This window comes from Thunnus albacares, chromosome 7 (assembly GCF_914725855.1).
Source record: "Thunnus albacares chromosome 7, fThuAlb1.1, whole genome shotgun sequence".
In the NCBI taxonomy this organism is placed as follows: Eukaryota; Metazoa; Chordata; class Actinopteri; order Scombriformes; family Scombridae; genus Thunnus; species Thunnus albacares.
The window spans coordinates 19225418-19249279 of record NC_058112.1 but is presented as its reverse complement, the minus strand read 5'-3'; the positions used below and the strand labels follow the sequence as shown (position 1 = coordinate 19249279).

The 23862-nt window shown below is 40.0% G+C and overlaps 1 protein-coding gene across 4 annotated transcripts; it reads right to left on the bottom strand.

Annotated features, from left to right (window-relative positions):
• Positions 1 to 7933: 7933 nt before the first annotated feature.
• dapk2b (death-associated protein kinase 2b) lies at positions 7934 to 23799 on the bottom strand. 4 transcript variants are annotated; one of them, XM_044357238.1, is made up of 12 exons: positions 23555 to 23701; positions 22863 to 23062; positions 15388 to 15609; positions 14383 to 14521; positions 13488 to 13617; positions 13311 to 13359; positions 13191 to 13217; positions 12933 to 13085; positions 12380 to 12425; positions 9441 to 9530; positions 9261 to 9341; positions 7934 to 8978 (listed from the first exon to the last, which is right to left on the bottom strand). In XM_044357238.1, the coding sequence occupies exons 2-12, from the start codon at positions 22937 to 22939 to the stop codon at positions 8901 to 8903; spliced, it is 1092 nt and encodes a 363-aa protein (XP_044213173.1). In that variant the 5' UTR covers positions 22940 to 23062; positions 23555 to 23701; the 3' UTR covers positions 7934 to 8900. The 4 variants fall into 4 exon arrangements, with proteins under 4 accessions (XP_044213173.1, XP_044213171.1, XP_044213169.1 ...); XM_044357236.1 differs by lacking the exons at positions 7934 to 8978; positions 9261 to 9341; positions 9441 to 9530 and adding an exon at positions 9707 to 11644 and having other exon boundaries at positions 22863 to 23064; positions 23567 to 23799; XM_044357234.1 differs by lacking the exons at positions 7934 to 8978; positions 9261 to 9341; positions 9441 to 9530 and adding an exon at positions 9707 to 11644 and having other exon boundaries at positions 23555 to 23695.
• Between the last annotated feature and the right edge of the window lie 63 nt (positions 23800 to 23862).

Here is a 23862-nt window from a genome sequence, read left to right as displayed (position 1 = left end):
GTTTGATGCAAAATGGCTGCAGATTGTTTTATTTGAATTTACTGATCATACATGCAGAGAATGATAAATATGCTACATGTATATTATCACTCAAAGCTGAGCTTTTTTGCTCATATATTTCCTAAAGAAGATAGAACATGTCACATTCATATTACGGCTTTTTACCTTTATGTTTAGGGAGATACTCAATACCACTTTGCTGTAACACAAAAAACAAAAAGATCGGAAAAAAACAAAGTTCCCAGCAAAAGGAATCAATGTAATAGCCCACTGTAAGAGTCAACCAAGATCTGAGATCAATTAAGCATCAAAGAACACCAAAGAAAGGGTTTTATCTGATTTATATCGCAGTTATACCAATTATAGGGTACGTTGACAGGAAGCACAATAAGATTTATTGTTTTGTAAGGGAGGATGTAATTTTCAGTACTTCAGATCTGCTGTACAGACAAAGTGAAATTTAAATGTGCCAGTTCAGTATCACTTCACATTTCTCAGAAAGTGTCGCTGTTGTGTGAAGAGAATAGTTGTGTTTTTCCACACATACACTGATTTGCTTTCACGTGTACACAGCCGAGTTAAAAATATGTGACCTGCCTGCACAATACAGACAATGACACCTTGTGGAATGATAATAACAGAGGTAATGATAGATATATGAACTTCATTGTCACTGAATCCAAATCTCACAAGAATGCCTTTGAGAAAAACCATAGGCACGCCGCTGCAGAAAATTTCGACTGTAATGTGTTATCTTTATATCAGCATTTTCTAAGGTTCTGTGTGAATCAAGACACAATTTTCCATGTCTACAGCCTGGAGCTGTACTTTGAGCTTGGCTTCTAAGATAATATACTTACACAACAAACAGTGTTTCTGCCAACTAGAATTCAAAACGAAATGGCTGGTGTCACCAAATCTAAAACTGAATACTGCCATCTATAGGTGTAAAGGTAAACATCATGGGTTCATCCTTTGATGCTCTGTACGAAGAATCAAAAGTGAAAAGTACATTCATTACAGACAAAATGACCTTATGGGTTACCATGAAGGGCATCAAGGCACATAATGAAAGCAGTCTCCTTCTCCTCCTCATTCACACTTCTGCAAAATACTCCAAAGTAATGCTGTTTTGTTTTGGAGCTGATTTTATTTGGTATTGCCAGACCTTTTGAATTTGAACATTTTTTGTGAAACCACTATGATCCAACTGTGGGATTCAGTTTCAGTCAGCCTATGCCAAAGCCATTATATTCCTCTCCGCCTTGTTTCAGTAAGAACATGGTGTATTCACAGAGGGTGAAAACAGTTTGTGGGTGTAGCGTGGCCTGGAAAACAATCTGCCAGGAAATCGAGGAGATTAAAAATGGTAGCGGTCTACCACTTTTTGGATTTGTCTTTCTCTGAATCAATTACACCGTTTAGTCATATGTTCTCGTTTTCCAGATTACAAGAAGTGATTGGCAGGAGGTAGAGGGGGTCGATTACCCAGACTGCATTGTTTCAGCGTTGCCGCCCCAGATTCCATCTCCCAGGGCAAGGCTGCACTCACGTGCACAGACGACCCGACAGCATTCATGTCCAAAGACAGCTGGCACAGATCTGCCTCTCACTCGCCCTGAAAAGGGGAAGTTGTTATGAATGATAGGAAGAGCCGCATCAACAAAAAAGTACCTTTCTCATAGGACTCTCTAAGGGAGTTGGACCATGTAGTGATATGGCTGCCAACGTGAACATGTGATGTGCTCGGGAACTGAATGGAGGACAAAGGGCAAGGAGCATAAATGTAATCAAAAAAAGAAGACAGGAGTAGCAGATTAAGATACTTCATTGGGGCACATTACAAAATAAAAATGTGAGGCCATGAAGGACACATTCTAAAATTAATATGATTATTGGAGGGAACTTCTCATATTTTATGTATTTGTATTAAATACTTAATTGTGAAAGGTAAAGAAGAACAAAAAATGTTCTGCATTACTAGTGAATTGAAACCTTAAAAAGGCAATTCACAAGTGAACAGAAAAAGCAGCAAGCGCAAGAATATCTCATAAGTGATAAAGAATTAGATGTTCATTTGTTCAATTATGTGTTCAATTATAGCCTAAAGTGGCACCAGAATTAACTGGTAACGTTATAGACCAATATTATCCAGGCCGATATAAAAGAAATCATACTGCTTTCCATTTTAAAGGTTCACAGAACCTTTTCCATATTGATTGATGTCAGATTTTTTTTTGTTTTGTTTTGTTTTGTTTTTTCGTCCAGGCTCTGTGTGGGCAAAACTACAAAGCTTGATCATTACTGGAGGAGCAGAGACGGAGGCCTTTTGTTGAAAGCATATAAAGGCAAGTGGGAGAGAAAAAAAAGGAAGGAGGGAGGAGGACAGGTCCATGGTTCCAGTTGCAAAAAGCCGGAAGGAATAATAAATAGAGCTTCATTCTCTCCAGCTCCCTTTTCATTGTAAATTGCCCTTGATTTGAGCTCCAGCTGAGTGTGAAATGACAAGGCGGTGTGCTGTTGAATCAGGGCCAAGGTGGCGGCTGCAGTTATTTATATGTACTGTATCTATGTAATTAATTTTTCAAGACATAGACAGAAAGACAAAGGCGGAAAGTCACCTCCCAGCAGCTGACTACCCAATCAGATTATATATACAGTATTCTGTAAGAAATATCTAATTTAAAAGTATATTGTCCTCATGCTATAAAAAAGGCATCATTACCTCAGTACAGGTAGTGAATAAAGGGAAGATAATTGCAGCATCTCCCCTGCAAGACCTTTAAACGTCCTCCTTCCTTAAGCTGTAAGATTTAAATAACCAACTAAAGTCTTCTGTAGAGCAACAGATGCAGTTTGTGTTAATGCTCACCCTGGCTGTAGTCTTTAATACTGCAATTTTAAAAGGTAGTCACAACCACACAGTCATCACATGTAATACATAATTATACGTTGTGAGTAAAACTGATTTGCTATCAGCAGATTGTAACCTGCTAGCACTTCAGAGCCAGACAGGGATTAGCTACTCTGTTATTAAACGCTCTCAAATGTCAGACACTTGAACGGGGATTAACGTCCAAATTTGGAAAAAATCAAGGCCATTTGACAAGGAGTTGATCAAAACAAAAAAGAGAAAACACCAAATTCCTCAATAATTTACAGGTAGTTTGACGAGCAGGAGTTGCAAGGATGATGATTCACTACATCCTGCCACTTCACAGCCTCCCGCGTGATGAGACTGTCACACATTTTGATCTGATCTCGAGGAATGGACTCATTATGTTATTATGAACTGTACAGCTGATTCATTCGCACTCTATAGAGATAATGGTCTCACTCGCCAGAGGACTGAGCACCTTTAATTAAGAGACCTGTGAACCCAAAATATCTGTCCCCTGCTCAATTATTAGTAGAGCAGGTTATACAAATGATGAAACAGCCCCTGCAATTCATTGCTGTTTTTCACTGGGGGAGTTCCTCAGTTTGTCAATCAAAACTCCTAATGGTTTGCAACTGGGGAAGTCTAGTCAGTCATTGTCTAAGCTTTAGTCAATCACAGAAAGACAAAACAAATCCATTTTCATAGCTTATTATTTATTGTTTAATTCTGCAGCATATCGATGTGGATAAATCAATGCTGTTGTTCCTTCCTGATATTGCAGTGGGAATATTATGGTCTCCAACGCTAGTCTTCACCGATACAGACAAAAGTGGCTTCTGCAAGTCAGTATAGTGGAATTGATTTTTTTTGCCATCTCCAGTTGGTTATCCTCAACCCTCTTAGGAGAAAGAACAATGTTCAAAGAGCACTGTTGCCATCCTGTGTGTGTTTAACCAGCTGTATTGACAGTGAATATTTCTTCAGATGCAAAGTTTTTGATCAGTCAAACAACTAAAATGACAGTGAATCAAGGATATATAGTATAAGAGGAGGAAACTAACTTGTGAAAAGTATGAATATGATGTAAAAGCTAGATTGTAGTTGTCAAGGAGACATGTTCAGAGCAGAAATTATGATTTTTATAGATAAGATAATTAAATGGAATCAAATGAATGATAGATTTTCAACAGTATGTTCATTAAATCCATAAATGCACACTTTATTTAAAGTACATTCTCATAGCGTGGTCAACCGATTTAACATCACCACATAGTATCTTACGCAGGCTTTGTTTTTCATGGGTTCATTTGTATGCAGTTTTTCACATGTGGACTGTCGGTGCCTCAGAGACCAATTATGTGAGCGAGGCATCATCAAGCCCTCACACCACAACCATCCACATATTGCCAGCTAATTACCTGTACTTACTCTTGTAGCAGAGGAGCAGAACTGATTCTCGTGGGCTTTTGATCTCCTTGCAAGACACAATGTTTTAAAAGAACAAACAAGAACCATTTTAGCCCAATGCATTTGGGAATGTTCAAAATCCTTTGGGGGTGTCTATATTCTATACGGACCTAACCAAAACATGTATCTGACGAGAGGGAAAAAGGACATTATAGTGTTGTACAAGTGGGGATATTTGGATGTATAGAAAATATAAATACCTTCAACAAGCCCTTCACACAACCAGCCATCTCTTACTTGTCAAGAACCTTGAAAAGGTCTGTAAAAATTGACAGATGTTCTGAGTTTAGAACAATAGCTATGTATGTGTGAAAACTGAACATGCACTTCACTCCAGTAATATTAATTAAGAATAATAACACCACTTTCAAAAATATAGGCCTGAGGCAATAACTGTCCACCAGATAAGTCAGTGGCCCATTTTGAAGCTTTGTCAGATCCACAGTTGCTCTTATAGCTGCGAAACACAACTTTAACTGAGAGGTCAACCAATCAGATGGCAGGCTTTGCCTTAAAGGGGCATATTAGTCATCAGTAATGTGGGCTCATCAACACCTGTCACCTCCCTTTGGTCTAATCACGCAGGTGCAGGGGAACCAGATTGCTAAAGGATAAAACATAGACACACCACTCAGTGACACATCAAGAGTACAGAACCTAAATATGGCCACCCTTCATTAAGTCTCATTTCCAAGAATAGGAAGCAGACTGTGCTCTTGTAGGTATGAATAATGCAAGCAGCCTCCAGGAGCTCATTTCCAGAGAGTGATCATCATGCTAAAGTATGGCCTAATGATCACACAGATAAAGTGAGAGGCTGGCATTCATGATTAATGCCCTCAGGTCTGTCTCCAGAGCTACACAGCCACCGTTGTCAGATCTCCTGACGGCTCTGTCCACTGAGCACACAGCATCAGACGCTCACAGAAAATAAGATGCACAGTCGAAATGTAGTCAAAGGATGAATTGTTGGCATTTGTCAGAGCGCACACAGCACGCTGTAACACCAGATTTGGTGGTTTACTTGCTACTGGATACAATACCTAATAGATAATTCATACAATATTCATGTGGCATATGATTGATTGTTTTAAATATATTACAAATCCACTCAGTATGAAATGTACCAGAAGAGAGCTACACCTCAGCCATTTTGCACTTACAGTTGCAGGTTTAAGCTGTGCTCTGGAGAGAAATTCATTCATACACATCTCATATTGTGTTTTTCACATGGGTTAATAAGATATTCCCCACATTTACTCTGTAAATCAGTTTGATTTCTGTTTGTTTCTATTTTAATCCACTTTTTTTTCTCTTGTTAATTTGCACATAATGATGTAAATCATTCTTGGTCTCCAAGCAAGATGAATGATCATATTTGTTTTTTTGCATATGCCTTTACTTCTATTTTGTATATTTTTGTTTATTTTCCTTGTTATTTACAGTGTTGTCATGTAATAAATTATTGTTTATGAGTTACATCTACTTTTGATCTTGGTGCAGATGTCCCTCTTATGCCCACTAGATGGAGCTATTGTGAAAGAAACAAAATATCACTGGAAGAATATTTCCCTAATACTTATAACCATAAGGTTGCATGTAGCCACCCGATGCAATGATCTCAACAGGGAGGGAATGGTAATATATTTCACTTTCAGTAGAAGACCAACACTGCCATAATAGCAGTGACGTTTGAATTTAGAAAAAATCAACATACAGATTATAAGTGTGCTTGCATCAGGCAGCCTTTTAGTGTCAAATGTCTGTGATATGATTGTAGAGGTTACCATGGTATCTCACATTTCAGATTTACCTGCAGGTAACTTACAGTAACATTTATGCTGAGGTCAGTCTGCCTTCCTCATGCAAGCTACATTTCATATGGCATTTTTGGCTTCTTGACACGTCAGGGAGTCAGACACTGCCACAAAGACATCTGTGTCTCTTTCAATGACAGACACGGTTTTGTGTTTCATATGCAGCATAGGATTTCTAACAGCACGCCTTATTTGTCTGTGTGAACGATCCATCCATCAGATCATCCCACCATAAGTCTGCTGGAATCCCGTGATCCCAGAACCCTGTTACTGGTAGACCACAGAATTGATCCTAGCATACCAGCTGTGACTCTGTTACATGAGATGCATCAGACCGAACTGTAATGGATGACTGGAAGGCATGTCATTTCACTCTCAAGCAATGACAAAGCTACAAAGGACTCAGCTCATGTTTCAGTGAGACATGACTGAAATATTTACAGTCACCAGCCTTTTGATAGACTCCATCAGTCAGAATACAGATGAGCGACCCGAGCATGCTCTAGATGTTTTCTCCTATCTCATCTTATGCCAGTAACTTACAGGTTGGCATTAAACGGTATTGGGAACTGCTAACACACAAGCACTCTACTGCAGTGCTGTCATTACAGAGAAGATTTAAGATGTGCAAAGTCACAAGTCTGATAGCTGCAAATCATTTCTCTTAAAACATCAGAAAATTTTACTTGTTTTCCAATAACAGGCTGAAATTACACTGTAAAATCCAGGGTTTATATCAAAAACACATTTCTAAATTGTCATCTTAATAAAGTAAACTTTATTAAAAAGAAACACTCGCAACTGCCAAATCTTACCTTTTTGTTATGATTATAAAAGAAGGGGACTGTAGCACAACAGACTTTTCCCAGTCTAGTATACAGTAGTGCTGTGGAAAACATGTATTACATGATATGTATCTTGCTGTCTGTGTGTACATTTTTACTCAAAATGTAGAGAGTTAATGCCAAAATTAAATTTTATTTTAATTTAGATCAGCATTGACTGATCCCACCAAGGATTTTTTTTACATTGTTTCTTGTTTAGACGAAAACATTTACATTTAGACCACATTTTAATATGCCATTGTGTGTCTAAAATGGTTTGTGTTCTTAAACTGAACGTTAAGTAATTACATAATACTGAAGCACAAACAGGCTTACGGATTACAGACTGACCCACTTGTTGATTATGACTGCTTTCTTGCCATCATTGTGGAGCTGGCCTAGATTGCATCACTGCCAAAAATGTATTCAGTTCAGGTCAAATTATCCCTCCAATCTCTTTCAGCCTAACTGCGCCTAAACAACATCACTGTTGTGAGACTAAATAATTGACCAATGGCCGGATGAAAAATCAATCTTAAATGTGAGTCGGCAACAAGGGAAGTTAACTATAACAATTAGTGCATATTGATGTTCAGAGAATTAATAATGTATTTATTGTCAAGGGACACTGGTATGTCTGTCCTTTTCACATTCTCATTTGGTTTTAAGGTGGAAAACCGGTTTGGGACATCACATTGTAAAAATGATGTGTCATGTCTCCAGTGGATTTTCACTCTCCAAACTCCAAGAAAAACATATCGTCATAATCATGGATTGTCATGGGGCTCAAAGTTAAAAAAAAACAAAACTATATTTTTTATTTGAGTGCCCAAAAAGCACATGTAACAGGTTTAATGGCAATTACTAATATCATGATGGCATGTTCTGATTTTTACATTGTCATGGAGTCTCTCGTTTTTGACCAACCCTATTAAAACTAAAAAAAAACAATCATAGTCATTAATTTATTAAACATTTCAATTTACAATACATACAAGTGAACAGAAAATTATGTATTTGTTTTTAAAACAGCGGATGTAAGATACAAGTGAAACTGAGATAAAACATTTGGCTGACATATATATTTACACCATAAATACATCAAAATATATCAAGAACAAACAACTGCATTAAGAAATACAACGGTGAAATGTCTTTCACATATGTATAGATAGTTATTTATATACTGCCATTATGTATGACGAAATGTAATGATTGTCTCATTGGACATGAGTAATTTACAGTAATTAAAAATATGCTGAGTTACAGTACACAGATGGCTTTGTATAGCATACAGGCTTCAGGTAATTATTCTTGATGTGGCAAATGAAGAGTAAACTGTGTTGTATGACATTACTGTACGTTAAGCAGAACAATGTGTAAACATTTGGTTATGAAAATCTGCTACTGTCTCGCCACCCTGCCGTGCTAACACCCTTTATCTGACAATACTTTGGACAAAACACCTCTTGTAAATCCCCACACGCAGCCTGCACAATAAAAAGAACAGAGTCTAACTCTCTGTCAACACTTGGCTGTCTAACAACAGCTGAAGCATTTTTAAGACTGCAGTTATTAGAGGAAGCTGCCTCCATTCTTGTGCATGTGCTAACATCGGCTTCTCAGTTCCTGTCAACAATAATCCAGTTATATCTTCTTATGCCAGAAAACAGTAGCTCTAATTCAGAAATGGCTATCTAACACACAGCAGATGATCTGCTGGTTTTGTCGGTCACCAAGACAAACAAAGTTGCTTTGACCACTGAAAACGCTGCATCTTCAGCAGTCATTCAAATACTGAGGCTGATTCTTTATGACAAGTGACAGCTGCAATGTGTGTGTCAAAGAGTGCAGAGTCACTGTTGCAACAGGAACATCGTCGACTGACACACTTGACACTGGTTTTTGCTCTCAGGAAGTGCTGCTTCTCTTTCTGGTCCTTGGTCTTCTCTTGAGGATTTCTTCTTCTTGGTCACTTTCACAATCCCTCTGAAAATGAACAAATGATTGAGTTAAAGAAACAGCTGTGCCATTGTTGGTTTGGTGAAAGGTGATGACAATTCTATCACAGTTGGAGAAGACCCACAAAAATGAAGATTTTTAAAAATTTCATTTAAATAAGCAGAATGTCTACAGTAGCTGTTTTAAACATGTTATGTGATGAGTTCAATGCAACTCAGCTCAGATAGTAGCTACTGAATTACTAATCTAAGCAAATACAGTTGCTCTGAAGTCCAAACTGAACCAGTTTAATGTTTGATTTACACCTACCCCGTCCTGCTCAGGCAGCTTTTGGCCCTTCTTCATGATCCGCGTTAAATGATTGCACAGAGCCACAATTCTGAATGACAACTATAGAAAACAGACAAAATAACAGACACAATCAAATCAAGAGTAACATTTTTGGATTGCTGTAAGAAAAACGATCTAATTGTTCTTCAAATACTTTACCTTCCATCTGCGTCTGGCGTACTGTCTTTTGAAGTTCTCCAAGTTGACCACTGACAACCTCTTCACCATGGCCTGTCTAGGATTAGAAGGCTGTAGAGACATAAGGGGGATGAAATGGCAGAGGAACTATCTTAACTATCTCATATTAAAGTAAAATAACAGATTGCTAAGATATTTGTCTGATTTTGACAGTGGAAACTGAAATACAACAGGAAATAAACTGAAATCCCAGATCCTTTTCAAAAATGTGGACATTGGATACATAATAAATGATAAGCATTTATTTCAGTGTTTTTGACAACAGTGAGAAATGTCAGTGTGCACATCAAAACTGAAGCCAAAAAGTGTGAGGCGTGTACATTTGTAGAGATGCTAAAATGACACAGATAAGGGTGTGACAAGTCTTTAAACACATAAGATCTGGATAGATGTTAATTTTCTTGTTTTTACAAGAACATCTCCAAGAAAGAAATAAAAAAAGGCATCTAAAATAAATAAATAGTCAATCTTCAGTAAAAGTGCACATTTGAATTAATAAAAAAAATATTCTGACAAAAATAATTTGTGTCTACACATGTAACTTTACAAATGGATAACCAATTTACATCAATATACAGGCTAAAAATTAAAATGGAATGAAAAAATAAATCAATCAAAAATGTGAACTTCTGATACATTCCATTGAAAAGAATTGCTGTCTTATAGTCATGACACAGAAAAAACGGACGCATTCAACATTTATCTTCATTGTCAAAAGACCAGTGGCATCTATAAATTAATCTTGTTTCATTGTTTGCTTAATATCACCTCAAGGTAACTATGTGCCATCATTTTTGCCACTTAAAGAAAAAGGTGACATTTTGGGGAAATACACTTCCTTGCTGAAAATTAGTGAATAAGGTTGATAATATTGTCATGTCTGTATGGTAAATATGAAGCTGGAGCCAGAGAATGGTTAGCTTAGCTTAGTTTAGCTTAACATAAAGACTGGAAACAAGGGGAAACAGCTGGCCTGGCTATGTTCAAACAAAATATGCCTAGCAGTACTAGCAATACCTCTAAAGCTCAATAAATGACACTTTAGATCTCTTTAATCCGTACAAAAACTGAAGTTGTGGTTTTATGGGAGGTTATGTGCCCAAAAATAGTCCGGCACATAACAAAGGAGATACAACATAGAAGGATTTTTTTTAAAAAACAGAGCCAGGCTAGTTGTTTCCCCTTGCTTCCAGTCTTCGAGCTAAGCTAAGCTAACCACCACCTGGCTGTAGCTTCATATTTACTATTAAGACATGTATCGATTTTCTTACAGAACTCTCAGCAAGGATGCAAATAAGTGTTTTTTCCCAAAATGCGAAATGTCGAAGAATTCCTTTAACCGACTCTATCGTACTACAGAGCATATTCAAGGAAAAAAATCTTAGGACTAAGCAAAATGTCAAGACTACGCAGCTATACATTCAAAAGTTTGTGTTGCTGAAAAAACATCAGTGTGTTGAATTCAAAGAGTCTCATTTCCATAAACATGTTAAGATTCATCAAAGCTCAATAAAAGTGTGTCTTCACTCAGGTTAGCCAGACTCTGTGAGTGGCTGTTTAGCCTCGGGGCACAGTTCCCCTCCACAGGACTGATGCAGCAGCTCCTTCAGCGCCTGCTTCATGTCCGTATTCAGACTGCTGCTGTGAATGCTGCCGTTGGCTCCTTCTGGATGCAGAGAGCTCATCACTTCCTGCAGCCACTGCAGCTCACAGTTTAGCTCCTGTCTCAGAGTGTCCAGCTGGCTCTGTCTCTGCTGGTATTTCCCGCTGATGCTCTCCAGACTGGCGTCTACGGCCTTCATGTCCTCCTGCAGCAGCCTCCTGTTGGCCTCCACTTTACGAAACTCATAGCAGACCTGGGAGAGCTGCTTCCTCGCAGTCTCACTCTCCTCCTTGTACCAGGCTTCCTTGTCGTTGTAGATGGCGAGCAGTGCCTCTATGTCACCTTGCAGGGTGTGGCGGGCCCCTGCCACCTCTGACAGCCCCGTCTGCATCAGGTTGATGTCCTCCACCATATGGACGAAACGCTCAAAGTTGGCATATGTGTTGTTCTGGGGCATGCTGGAGTGGGACTGGATGGTGTACTCCTTTAGACGCTTCGTCTTCAGCTGCTCCACTTTCTTCTCGGCCTCAGGGGCAGCGCTGTCCTCCATGTGGCCACAGGACTTCAGACAGAAGGGTGGAGGAACACTGAGTGAGAGGCTGTCTCATTGTTGCATCTTGAAAACACACGTAGCGGTGAATGTCCCAGCAGATGAAGGATTAGTGTGTGACCCTATAGCGAAAGCCATGGCAGGTATGAGCGCCAACAGACAACAGACATTCCTGTTGAGTGTGTTATGTTTCCTGCCTTCATGCTTGTATCCAAACAGGATGATGACTCCACAGCAAAAACACCATTCACATGCATTTCAGCAGCCAGTGTTGGAGTAGACTTCTTCTATGTTACAGGGTGTTAAATGTCCATGCCATTAAAAACACAATTAGTGAGATCTTGCTTCAGTTCGCTGACATTTCTCGAAAAAAGAGCTATTGAACTTTCAGATGGTAAAAGACAGCTGTATCAGATGTGTGGAGCTTGTTGATAGGTGAAGAGTGAAATAAATATTCCCAGAGTGGGGGTTGTGGTGATGGATACGATATACTGTTTCTGTGGTGCAATAGAAGGAACATATAGGCAGATAACGGGTGTGTACTCTGGGATTTTGAGCCTATGTTCAAATTTCTTCACACATTTAAAGATGGATTTGCCTCTCCTAGGAGAAATGACCCTGTTACCCTAATGTGACCTTTGACACTAACTACAGTTACATATTGTTAAACATTTTTGGGTGGAGTTCTGACAGCAGTTACAGAGAATACAGAAACATGCTATAATATAGCATAAACCAAGTGCATACCTTTATCCAAGGATGGTTGAGGGCGTCCTGTATAGTCATCCGTTTTCTAAAGTGATGAGAGAAAGGAGAAGAAACCGCAGCTGAGTAAATACACCCAGGGCAGGGTGAGCGATCATGCTTTAGGATATGAAACTCTCAGGAATACTTTCAGGTCACCACAACTTTCGCAAGAATATTTGGTTTCCTGGGGGTGCATTTAAATGGAAACATGTGTTAAGCAACAACAAGATCACATTTACACAGACAGATAAGTATATACAAATGCTTTGCTTCCGGTAATTAGTTTAAAGTATAAATAATGTTTATTTAGCTTATTTCATTTAGTGAATCACATGGTGTCAGTGAATTTGAGCAAAAAGAAATGTGCCCAAATCCTCTGCTCTAGATTTCTGTGGACTGGCTGCCCTTTCATTCTCATTTGGATCAGGACCGCATATTTAATGTGCTTAGGATTTATTGCTGTGAAACCTTACTGGGCTTTGTGTTGGAATTGTCAGACATGACCTTTGACCTTCAGCTGTTCTGCTGTTTGTCAGAGACCCGTTACTTTTACCTCGTGTCCTTCTCCAGGAGCTGCTTGATGAAGCTCTTGGCCAGCTCGCTTGTATTGCTGAAGAGGTCCTCGTCAAAATCGTAGTTCATCGCCGAGATGTTTCCCAGCGTCTCCTGCTTTGTGTCACCGAGGAAAGGTGACGCGCCGCTCAAGCTGAAACGGCAGCAAAAACATTCATACGCTGACTAAGACCTTCCTCGAAAATCCCTTTAGGTACATTAAGATCCCCCTTCATAGTCATGAATCATCCCAACTTACAGTATATATGTGATGACTCCAATGCTCCTGTGAAAAAACAGCACAAGGTTAATCCAAAGTTATGTACTGCAGCCTGCTGTATGGAAGGGAGCAGAGTCAGAGGTAATTAAAGGCTCTTACCACATGTCTGCCTCCAATCCCAGTGGCTCATAGTTGACTATCTCTGGAGCTGAAAATAGACAGCACACACTCCTGCATCACAAACAGCGCCAGGCAAAACACCAAGCCTTCTTCTTAAAATGTCCTACAGTGCAAACACTTTTCTCACTACTGAAAACTTGTTTGAAAAGCACTTACCAACAAATTCAGGGGTTCCAAAAATGTTTTTAAAATCTGCCCCAGCTTCTATTTTGTGTGCCAGTCCAAAGTCTATGAGTTTGATGCGGGGTAGAGGAACATTCCTGTCCAGTAGCATTATATTTTCAGGCTGAAGTACAAAAAGAACAACACAGGGAGGCACATTTGTCAGCAGATTTCAGCTAATACCAAGATTGGGAAATACATAAACAACACTGAATAATAGATGTTACCTGGTGAAAGGCGCCTTTTGCGTAAGCGTTGAAGAAAAACATTGCAACAATTGTTATGGTGTAATATGAAAGCAATTAAGCATATTTTTGGGGGGATTTACAAACCCTCTAGAGTTACTCTGGATTCCTATAAATCAATGTAAAGGTCAACAGCTGTAATATCTATGCTAACTGGACAACAGTTTCAACATTTTCCTTGACTGACTATTAACCTTCTGATTTCGCAGTAAATGTTAAGCACTAATTAGTGCACAAATCTGTCATCATGCACTGAAGGTCAAAGCCTCGGGAAGGTCTGAATCAAGCCCTTCACTGTGCATTCTTTTTCCTTAATTGCCAAATGAAAAGCGTAGAGAGTGAGGAGCCGCAGCTGTAGAAAAAAACAGGGCTGTGACTTTCAGCGAGCAGCGTGGGCGACACTGCGCTCTGAAAGTGATGAGATAACCTTGAGGTGTCTGTATCTGAAAGTTTGGATCTCAGCCACAGAAAACAGGAAGGATGAGTGATTCAGAATAGCAAAACTCTACCGGCATGTACATTAGACACCTGCTATATATATTTCACAGTTTCACATGCTCAACCTTGCATGTACGTACAGTACAGTATGAGCAAAATACAGTTTTACATGTGATGCACAAATGTCACTTATGGATCTTTTGTACCTTTAGATCAAAATGTGAGATCCTCTTGGCGTGGAGGTACTGGACTCCATCGAGGATCTGTTTGATAAACTGAGTGGCCTCCTCTTCACTGAGAGACTCCTTCTGAGCCAAGAAATCGAACAGCTCTCCTCCAGAAACCCTGTAACATACACACAGACACTTAAGGACTCATCCTGTGGGCTCAGATAATCTGGAGCGAGGGCTCTCTTGAAGGTTATCTAAAGTGTGTTCTCAGGATTTGGATGTGCTGGTTCAGGATGCCTTAAATACATTTGTTTGTGGCAACAATTCAGGTCTGTTTTGTGTCATTTTGCCCTACTTATGAAGCAATCTAGCTCTCTTTCTTTTCATACTAAAATTTCTGAAAAGCTGCAATTGGTTTAAAGTGTCCTTTGATCAGCTGGCAGCCCATAAGCACAATGTTCTTTTACATTCATACAAAGAAAACATAACTGACTGAATGAATCATGATCCTGCAGCTGAACAGAAAAATGTCAGTCAATTCATCCCTGTTTTAATTGGACTGATATTTCAATTAGTCCTAATTGGTGCCTCCATGTTCCCAGGCAATTGCTGGACACAGATGAGGTCATCTGAGGCCTCTTTTCAACACAAGCGTTATCGACTCTGTGAGAGACACTCGGTTCTTTCTGGCACACATGATCTTGGCAGAGGTTTTCAGCAAACACAGGTTCAACAAACAATCTGTGTACACAGATACAAACTCACAGTGAACTGTTACTATGCACAGACAAAACTTAACCATTGTTGGTCTGAAACATTCAAAAAGTTCCACTGATGTTTTATATTAAAACAAGATGCTGTGTGTTATGTTAAGTATCCTTTGAGTTCTTTTGCAGGAGAAATGCAAAAAACAAATGATTGTGTGGAGATGTTTGAATGTTTTAAGGTTAAACACCGGTGTAAACTGGCAAGCATGAGGGGATTCTGTTCTTTTAAATGTAAGGATATGGTGATGTGTTGTTGGATGATGCAGTGACTCACAATTCGAGGATAAGCACCACATCCGTGCGGTTCTCATACACGTCGTGCAGCGCTACAATGTTGGGATGCTGGAGCTGCTGCAGGATGTCCACTTCCCTCTCGATCTCCTCTCTTCTTACACCACGTCTGCTGACTCGACTCTGGCGCTTCTTGATGAACTTGGCTGCATATTCAAGACCTGTGCTCTTCTCTATGCAGCGCTTGACAATTGCAAACTGCCCACTACAGACACAAAACAGAAAAAAAAGACTGGCATCACTTAATGCTATTATTGCTGTTGAAAAATATTGTTTGTGTTAAATTTTGTTTCTTTAGGTATCTTTTTTTTAAATGAACTTCTCATCAACTAACAACAGGATATAGCTATAACGTATGGGAGGAAGTTGAGTGTCAAAAATTACTGAAATATTGCGGTATAACCCATCACTTCCTGTTTCCCAGACAGACAAGAGAACAATCAGATAGGCCGGTAGTGTGGACAGAGTTGCTGTCCTCCCCCTCCAGCAACCTTCCTGCCAAATTTCTAGCCATCCTCATGAGATCAGTCCATTGAAACAATCCCAAAAACGCTGAATATTTCACAACAGAGGTGTGGCTTACAGTTCATCTCTCAGTGGATCATTGTTTCACTTTTTACTGAGTTCTTGTTATGCATGTTACAGCCTGTGGATATGTATTTATGACATGGGTTAATGACTTCAAATGACTTTAAGAACGCTGGCACAGCTCCATCAATAAACTCGGTGTAACATTTTCCTTTGTTGTCACTCTCCCCTAACATAACTACAGAGTCATTTCACTCATAACTGACCCACTGACAGACTGAATGAGAAGTGTGAAAACATTTTCCAGCGCTGTCGCCCAGTTAAATATATGTTGTGAGTCTCCATGGCTTTATTATCAGAGCAGCACTTGTAATCTCAGACCTGACAAAGCCTGCTGCCACTCCTGCTACTTTACACGTTTCCTGCTGCTGTGGGCTGACCTGCCCACTCTATACATTCAGACTGTGAAAACAACCCTCTCAGTCACTGACCCTTCAGTGTCATCCCACAGGAAGAGATGAGGGTGAGGGTGGTGGCAGAGCTGCAAGAGAGTTTCTGAGTGGGGAAGATGAACGTTATCTTTGACAAGAGGAATACTCAGTAAAGTATGCATACAGACTACAATGTTTGGCTGAAATATATTAAAGCTAATTGTGATTATTTGTTTATTCCACAGTGTAGCTTGGACATGTATTTTTAGACAATGTGAAAGACCTCACAAAGAAGGGAAACAGATAATAACTGGCTGGCCTTTTATATGTTTTGGACATAACTGTCCACACAGAGATTCCAGGGTGGCTGAGAGAGGTTGTCCAGTCTGTGTCCACTATTATCATGGTGTCTAGTGGGCTAAGAATAGCTCTGCTCGCAGGCTCATTCGCCACCTGCCACCTCTCTGCTGCTGTTGCTGCTTGTGCTGCTGGGGAGAAGAAGAGGGCCTGCTGAGTTGGAGGAAGAGTAGAAAGGAGGAACGCTGAGAGGAGCTGCTGATAACGGCTGCCTCAAACAAACACAGTTTGTTCAACAGTCCAGAAACATACAAATACCCACTGAGCTCCTGCCAAGCTCATTTCATACGGCAGGTTACACTTGTACTTTCAAAGTGTGCTGACACACTCATAGCTCCAGCTCATCACAAAACAAACAGCGGATTATATGCGAATGTTTATACCGCCATAATCATCTTTGTAGTTTTAGGTAACCCTTCTGACTCAATAACCTTTCCCTTACCGCCTCAGTGTGAGACGATTGAGCCAGTTTGCTCTTTATGAGGCACACCCTGTGCTGTGCTTACTCAGTTCTACAATCACATCTGGGAGCAGCTCCACTGAGGCATTTAACTAAGCCTTCCAATAGATTTGCCTTGCTCAAGTACACAAAAACATCAGTTTCTGAGGTTTACTGTTACTATGTAAGCCCAGATTTTCTACTAAGGGGGCAGAATAGTTGGTACATCTTACAATATAAGCAAGCAACACTGCAAATTATGGCCTTAAAGCATTTAAATCAAGATTATACGCTTCACAAAAGTACAGTAGTATTAATTGCACTGCTTTAGTGTTCCTGGTGTTGTGCCACCCTTTGTGTATACTAATGAAGAATGTTCTTGAACAATTTTTACGCTTCCAGGTTCTAGAGAAGTATCCATTTCACCAACTTAAAACCACAGAGCCCCAGGTGGTTATTATTGAGACAATTTACTTCTTATCACAGCAACAAAAACACTGTCAAGGTCAGATTACGTTGAGAATATGTCTCAACAGAGGATGCGGGACAGACTCTTTGAACAATGGTCTTCAAAGAGTCACACACACACATGCTGCATGGGGCTGAAGCAGAGCAGCATGGAATCTGAAATGCTCCCTCTATCTGTTCTATTCACAGGACGTTTCCACCCCTGAGACACATCTGAAAGGTTGACCCTGTTAGAGATGACTACGATAATGTGTGAACTGAGGAGGAGGGTAAGTCACTCAATGAATTCCACTTGCAAAAACAGGCAAGTACCCCGAGGGGAGGAATCGTCACATGGCAGCAGCAACAGTGTCCTTGATTCGCCTGTTAAGCAAGACTGAACGGAATAACCCCTCGTGTTGATGGTTGTAGCCCAAACCCGAGACAGTGCACAACACAAATGTCATTGCAGGGGCTTTACTTTAGCGTTGCTGTGGAGTGTAAAGTAACAGCGGAGAGAGCAGTGATGCTGGGAGTGGTATTCCACAACGGGCCAGGCGTGCCGGCTGCATTAGCTCTAAGCCGGCCACTGGGGCTGAAAGTACCATCTCTCCACAGAGTTTCCACTCCCAACAGCTGAAGGTCATTATCCATAGCCAAGGTTGGAGGAATGCTCGGACAAGTGGCGCCGGCCCAATATTTAAACACATTTCTCAACTGAACAACCTCTGGGGCAGCGTGACAAAGACGGCCGGATTCATAATTGACCAAGCCCTGTCCCTAACCACCCCAACCATCTGTGAAGTGAAAGTGGAGGAAGAAAGGAAAAGCTGATCACATTCATCATTGCAGAAAAATATCATTTTTGTCATGTCAGAGGATGAAAAGCTGTATTATCTAGAGTAACAAATGCTTAATAACCCAAATACACAATTTGACAACCGCTTTATCTGCTATTAGTATGAAATATCTCAACATTTGCATCATGAAGTGTTCAGGACACTGTAGATTCTCACTGGTTTTGAAGTGGTCCAGTCTCAACAAAGCATCTATGGAGAGGCAGGGCTGTATGAGTGTGCTGACAGTAACGGGTTGACCTCTGTCAAACGGGAACTCTGGGAATGTCCAAGACAAGAGGCCAACACGGAGTTCCCTGTATCGGGCTGCACTGTATAAACACATTTTTCACTTATTCGACAGCAGGAATGTCTGACTACACACACTCTTATCCTCTGCTCCTTGTACACGCACGCCTACTGTGACTGCTATAGATACATCATGTAAATCCCTTTGGAGAAATTCTAGCACTTTACTGGGACGATCAGCAGCACCTGTCCACCTCGCGACTGTCAGTTCTTTTCACTTCAACACATCCAGTGTGTGAACACGGTGGCCTTAAATGTACATTGCTGCACTCCCTGCGTCCCCTACAAAGACGACAAACTTCTGCAAACTGAAAACTTGTAATTAATTTCCTTCTGCATGAATGTACTGACTATTTCTACAAATTACACATATTGCAGTAACTGGGAAACACTTTGCATAACATGTGGTGTGACCTTTTCCGTGTTCCTGTGTTCAGTTGGAACTAGAGATTTGAGTAATTTAATAACAGGAGTCTAAAGCCATGTGAGCAGCTCTGCCAGGCTGTACTTTGGTACAGTGATGCTTTCAGCTCAAATTTAGCTAACTTTAGCATGCTGACATGCTGATGTTTAGCAGGTGTTTACCATGTTCACATCCTTAGTTTAGCATGTTAACTTGATACTTAACACAAAGTACAGCTAAAGGTGATGGGAATACCACTGGTTTTAGGTAAGATTCTGTCCTGATGGTGCTAGAAAGTTGGATCACCAGAATGAATGGGTACATGAATGCCTGTACAGTTTTTAACAACTGTAACAGTTGTTAAGATATCATTTATTGTCCCCGAAGGGAAATTTGTCTTGGGCTCAAGACAAAATGGTGGACCGACATCACCAGCCACACCACTGGCATGGCAAAAACAAAAAACACCACAAAGGTGAAGGACTCATACCCACTATGATGCAAGTGCATGCTACCATAGGCAGAGTTTAAAATTTGGAGGAAGTTGACAAGCCTTTTATTTTTGTTCAGGCACGCAAAAACAATGGCACTTCCTATCCAACGGAGCATCCTGTTAATTCTTGTTGTTGCTTGATGATAACTAACAAAGATGACGTTGTTTCATTCATTACAGGCACACACAGTGTCTGATGGCCACCACGGTATTGGCATCTAGTAAAGAAAGCAGTAAATGTATAAAAGCTTCTTGGGGAAGGAATCTGTTGTTGACAGGTAGAGTCTTTTTTCCCAGTCTTGCCTTGACGCAGACACTTGTGTAACAGCCAAGAGAGAGTTCTTATGATACATCTATGGTAACAGCTCACCAGTCTCAACAGTCTCGTGTGAAGGCTAGTGGCAGCTGTGGGCTGACACTGTGACACTTCCTACTGTATGTCATCATCAGTAGTCATCAATCAGACGGGAAGACAGGTCAGTAAATGCCTCACATTTCAAGTAAAGGGTTGTTTTACAGATAGGTTTACTAAAAAGTCTCCGTCAGTATGGAAAGAAACATTGAGTACAACTGCGTGGGGCCCTATGACATTAAAATCTGTCAACAAGGGGGACGTTATGATGAACTGACTTTCATATGAATGGCTCAACAGTTCCACAGAGGAGAGAACATCTTAAATACTTAAATACAAATCAGTTTTTGGCCCCCTTCATCAAATTTTCCCCACCCTCTTGTGAGGACAATTGAGTAACTTTCCTTTGTGGCGTATGGAGAGGTCTGAACCCAAGAGGCTGTCACAAACTGTGGGTGGAGTGGGCTGAACCCTCCAAAACTCACTACCAACCCATCACAGCAAGACAAAATAACTGCAAGGAAAACATTTAGCTGCCAGATTGGTGATAAAATTCTCAGATACGTTTTCAGTTTCAGACATCTGTGCCTTTTTAACCACAAGTTTCTATATCTCTTGACAGTAATGCTGGGCTCTTTTCAAGTAACACCCTTTCAGCATCACCACAACACAATGATATTGTCAGTCTTTAGATGGTACGTTTCCTTATCGTCAGACAGTCCTGTTACCAGAAGCACTTTACAATGAAGCAACTTTTAGAATGGGTTTAAAAAGAGTTCATAAACCATTTAGAAACTCTTTAGAAAGAGTTTTCTAAAACCTTTATCATGTTTTCATAATCTTTTTTATAAAGGTTATACATTTTCAACCATTGGCTTTACAACTGACTAAATGCCATCTCCTACTTTGTGCAATGTTTGTGCACTGGAGGCTTCAAGTTTCACACTTGTGTAAGTTCATACGGGACCATGATTGGCTTCCAAACTAGTTGTGATGTCACCAGTCATGCTTGTAGCTACAAGCCTTTAACTCAGATTTAAGGTGAGCATGGAGAAACTTTCCCCCTTTGAATGTGAAAACAGTCTTCTAATGTCAAACTCTGCACAGTGAAGCTCAAATGCAGTCAGGTGAGAGTAAGAATAACTAATTTTTTAGTGGAGGGAGCCTTTAATAAATATTTCACCAATGTTTAATAGTTATCAGTTAAAAGCTGTTGATTAAAACAACTTCTGGCTTGTCTTTTTAGCTTTTTACTTAACTGTGAAGACCCCTCTAATCATCTGCTGATACACCATTACTGAATGGTTCTTACAATAATCCATCAAGTGTGTGAATGTTAATAAGTTGTTAATAAATTCTTGTTGGTTCAGATACTTTGACACTCTTCTTATTTATACAGGGTTTCTGTACAATTCTCAACTTCAAATTTATTGACTTTTAAGACCTTTTTAATACCTCTACAAGGAAAAAATAATACCATTTCCACAGTAAAAAAAAAAAAAGTTAAACTATAATACAGTATAAAATGCTGTTGTGTTTCATGAGTCAATTAGTGATGCACTGCTGTCTGATATGAAAATTCTTGGCCAATACAGAAACCGATTGTTTAGCCTAAAGGCGCATATATTTAAAAAATAATATAGACCTATATTGGCCAATACCAAGAGTTGGTTGTTTATGCCTGTGTTTGCCAACTTCTCTTTCATTTGCCTAAACATTTCAAGGGACACAATTTTAATTAGGCTCCATAACCTCAAAGTGATGTAGCTACCACTACTGCTGCATTTAGGCTTTATGGTTTACATTGTTTACACCGCCACAATTAAACGTTTGATTCAAACAACAAATAGGAGTGCTTGTGAATTTGAAATTATTTCCAAAAGATGTTCAGCTAATTTGAAAAGATGATGACAATGTAGGCCTTGCCCTTGAAACTATACATGCCAAACCTAAGATGATACAACTGTTGTTCTTATTAAAGGTCTGACATTACATTAAACAGTATGATGACTATAACATAAGAGATGGCTACTGCCAAATACAAACATATCTGCTGAAACAGTGGGAGAGTGCAGACAGTCACATCCCTCTTTACATCGGCCTACTTGTGTTTTCCCCCTTGAAATCTTCACAGATGCACTTGAATATTTCATAAAGGAAAATATATGAGGAATACCGTAAGTACTGGACACAAAAGCATATATACGCAGCTGGAGAACCCATTTCAACAACATAGGGTGTGTCAAAGAAGTTAAATGGCCAGCAAACATTGGGACATAGTGTATATTTTTGATTAGCAGTGAAAGGTGAGATGTCAGATGCTTTCCCTTCACACCCTATCTTTCTGTTAGCAAGTGGTGCACATGCCCAAGCTGTCCTTCTGTGCTGAATGGATTTGTAGCTTCCTCAGTCCATATTGCACTCTGCCAACTTCCTATAATTTATTTCCCCATGGGACACAGTTTCCTTTATGTCTGCTCTGTATGGGCTTGGTTAGTACTCCCGCTCACCAGCCAACACATGTATCCTCCACCCTGAATGAGAGTTGTAGTCTTGAATAGACAGTAAATGTGAGTCTATTCTCTCTACTGCATTTAACATATTGTACCCATACAGAACTTGTTTTCTTAGAGTGCGTTTACCTGAAACTTTATCTCTTGCTGTAAACCTCAGCCAACTTAAACACACCGACACTCCCAATTTCAAGCTTCAACAGGCCAGCTGTTTGCATACCCCCGCACACACACACACACGAGGACCACTCAGGCATACAGGGGCGAGCTGAATCACACTCAAAGTGAGGAGGATCATTTTCTGTACACTCCTTCTACTGCTTCATTAAACAGTTTAGAAAATTACTTACCTTCCTAGTTCCATTCCAATTTCATAGAAATCATCCACATTTTGTTGCTTGAATACCGCCATGCCGGGTGTCTTCATTGATGGTGATCTCCTTGATATGCACCACTAAAGCCAGTCCGTCCTCTTGTCTGTCTATCCGGCTATCTTTTTTTTCTCCGCAAGTCCAATCCTGCTGATGCAAAGAGGAGTTCCTGTAGATTTCTAACCAGAGTGATGAAAATGTTTACTACATGCCCCAGCTTGCTGTATGGCATTCCATCTCAGAGATGTATGTACTTTCACCGTGGTATTGAGAAAGTTTAAACACTTTAACTTGACCAGTTAAGGAAATAAAAAATAGCCCCTAATCTGTCTAAATGCTGATTGGGGCTTCATTACTTAATAAGTACAACTCATAAAACTGTGCCAAGCTGGTCAGTGTAACAGAGTTTAGTTACTGTGATTATAACAGGATTACAAATGAGAGGAAAAGAGCATTTGGGTAATTAGGGCAGGGTATATGTTGTGAAACATTTTGTCTGAATTAGTAATCCACTGTGCAGTATAGCAGTTAACACATATCTACACACAAAAAAGTGAAGATAAAAATCTGCTCATAACAGTACAAACAGATACCACAAACTTCCTATCTGGTAAGTTTCATGTCACACTTAAAATGGCACAAACTGACTGCAGCTGTAACTTATGTCTCACCTTCAGTCAGATGCAGAGCTGAAGATACACTTGCATCTGTTCCCACGTCTTCTACTGTTGGTCTGGTCTCCTCATGGTCGCAGCTCAGTCAAAAAAATGTCTCCTTCAGCGTCTCTGTTGTTTTCTGTCACTTGTGGCAGCACCATCAGGCTTTTGTGTCTGCACAAGTCCCTCCCCCTGATGGCTCTATTATGAAACTGCACCATGAGAGAGGCAGGCTATCAATAAAAATGACTGACACATCTGGTGTTTACTACTCAACGAGCATTTAAGGAAGTGATATTTACTAAAGCAAGCTGCCTTTCCTG

Excerpts from the sequence above, each read along its gene's own strand:
- dapk2b (XM_044357236.1), bottom strand. The coding sequence starts at position 22,939 with ATGAAGACACCCGGCATGGCGGTATTCAAGCAACAAAATGTGGATGAT. Across the intron at positions 14,522-15,387 it reads GTGGTGCTTATCCTCGAATT|GGTTTCTGGAGGAGAGCTGT; the intron begins GTGAGTCACTGC and ends TGTATGTTACAG. Across the intron at positions 13,360-13,487 it reads TGGAACCCCTGAATTTGTTG|CTCCAGAGATAGTCAACTAT; the intron begins GTAAGTGCTTTT and ends GTCTATTTTCAG.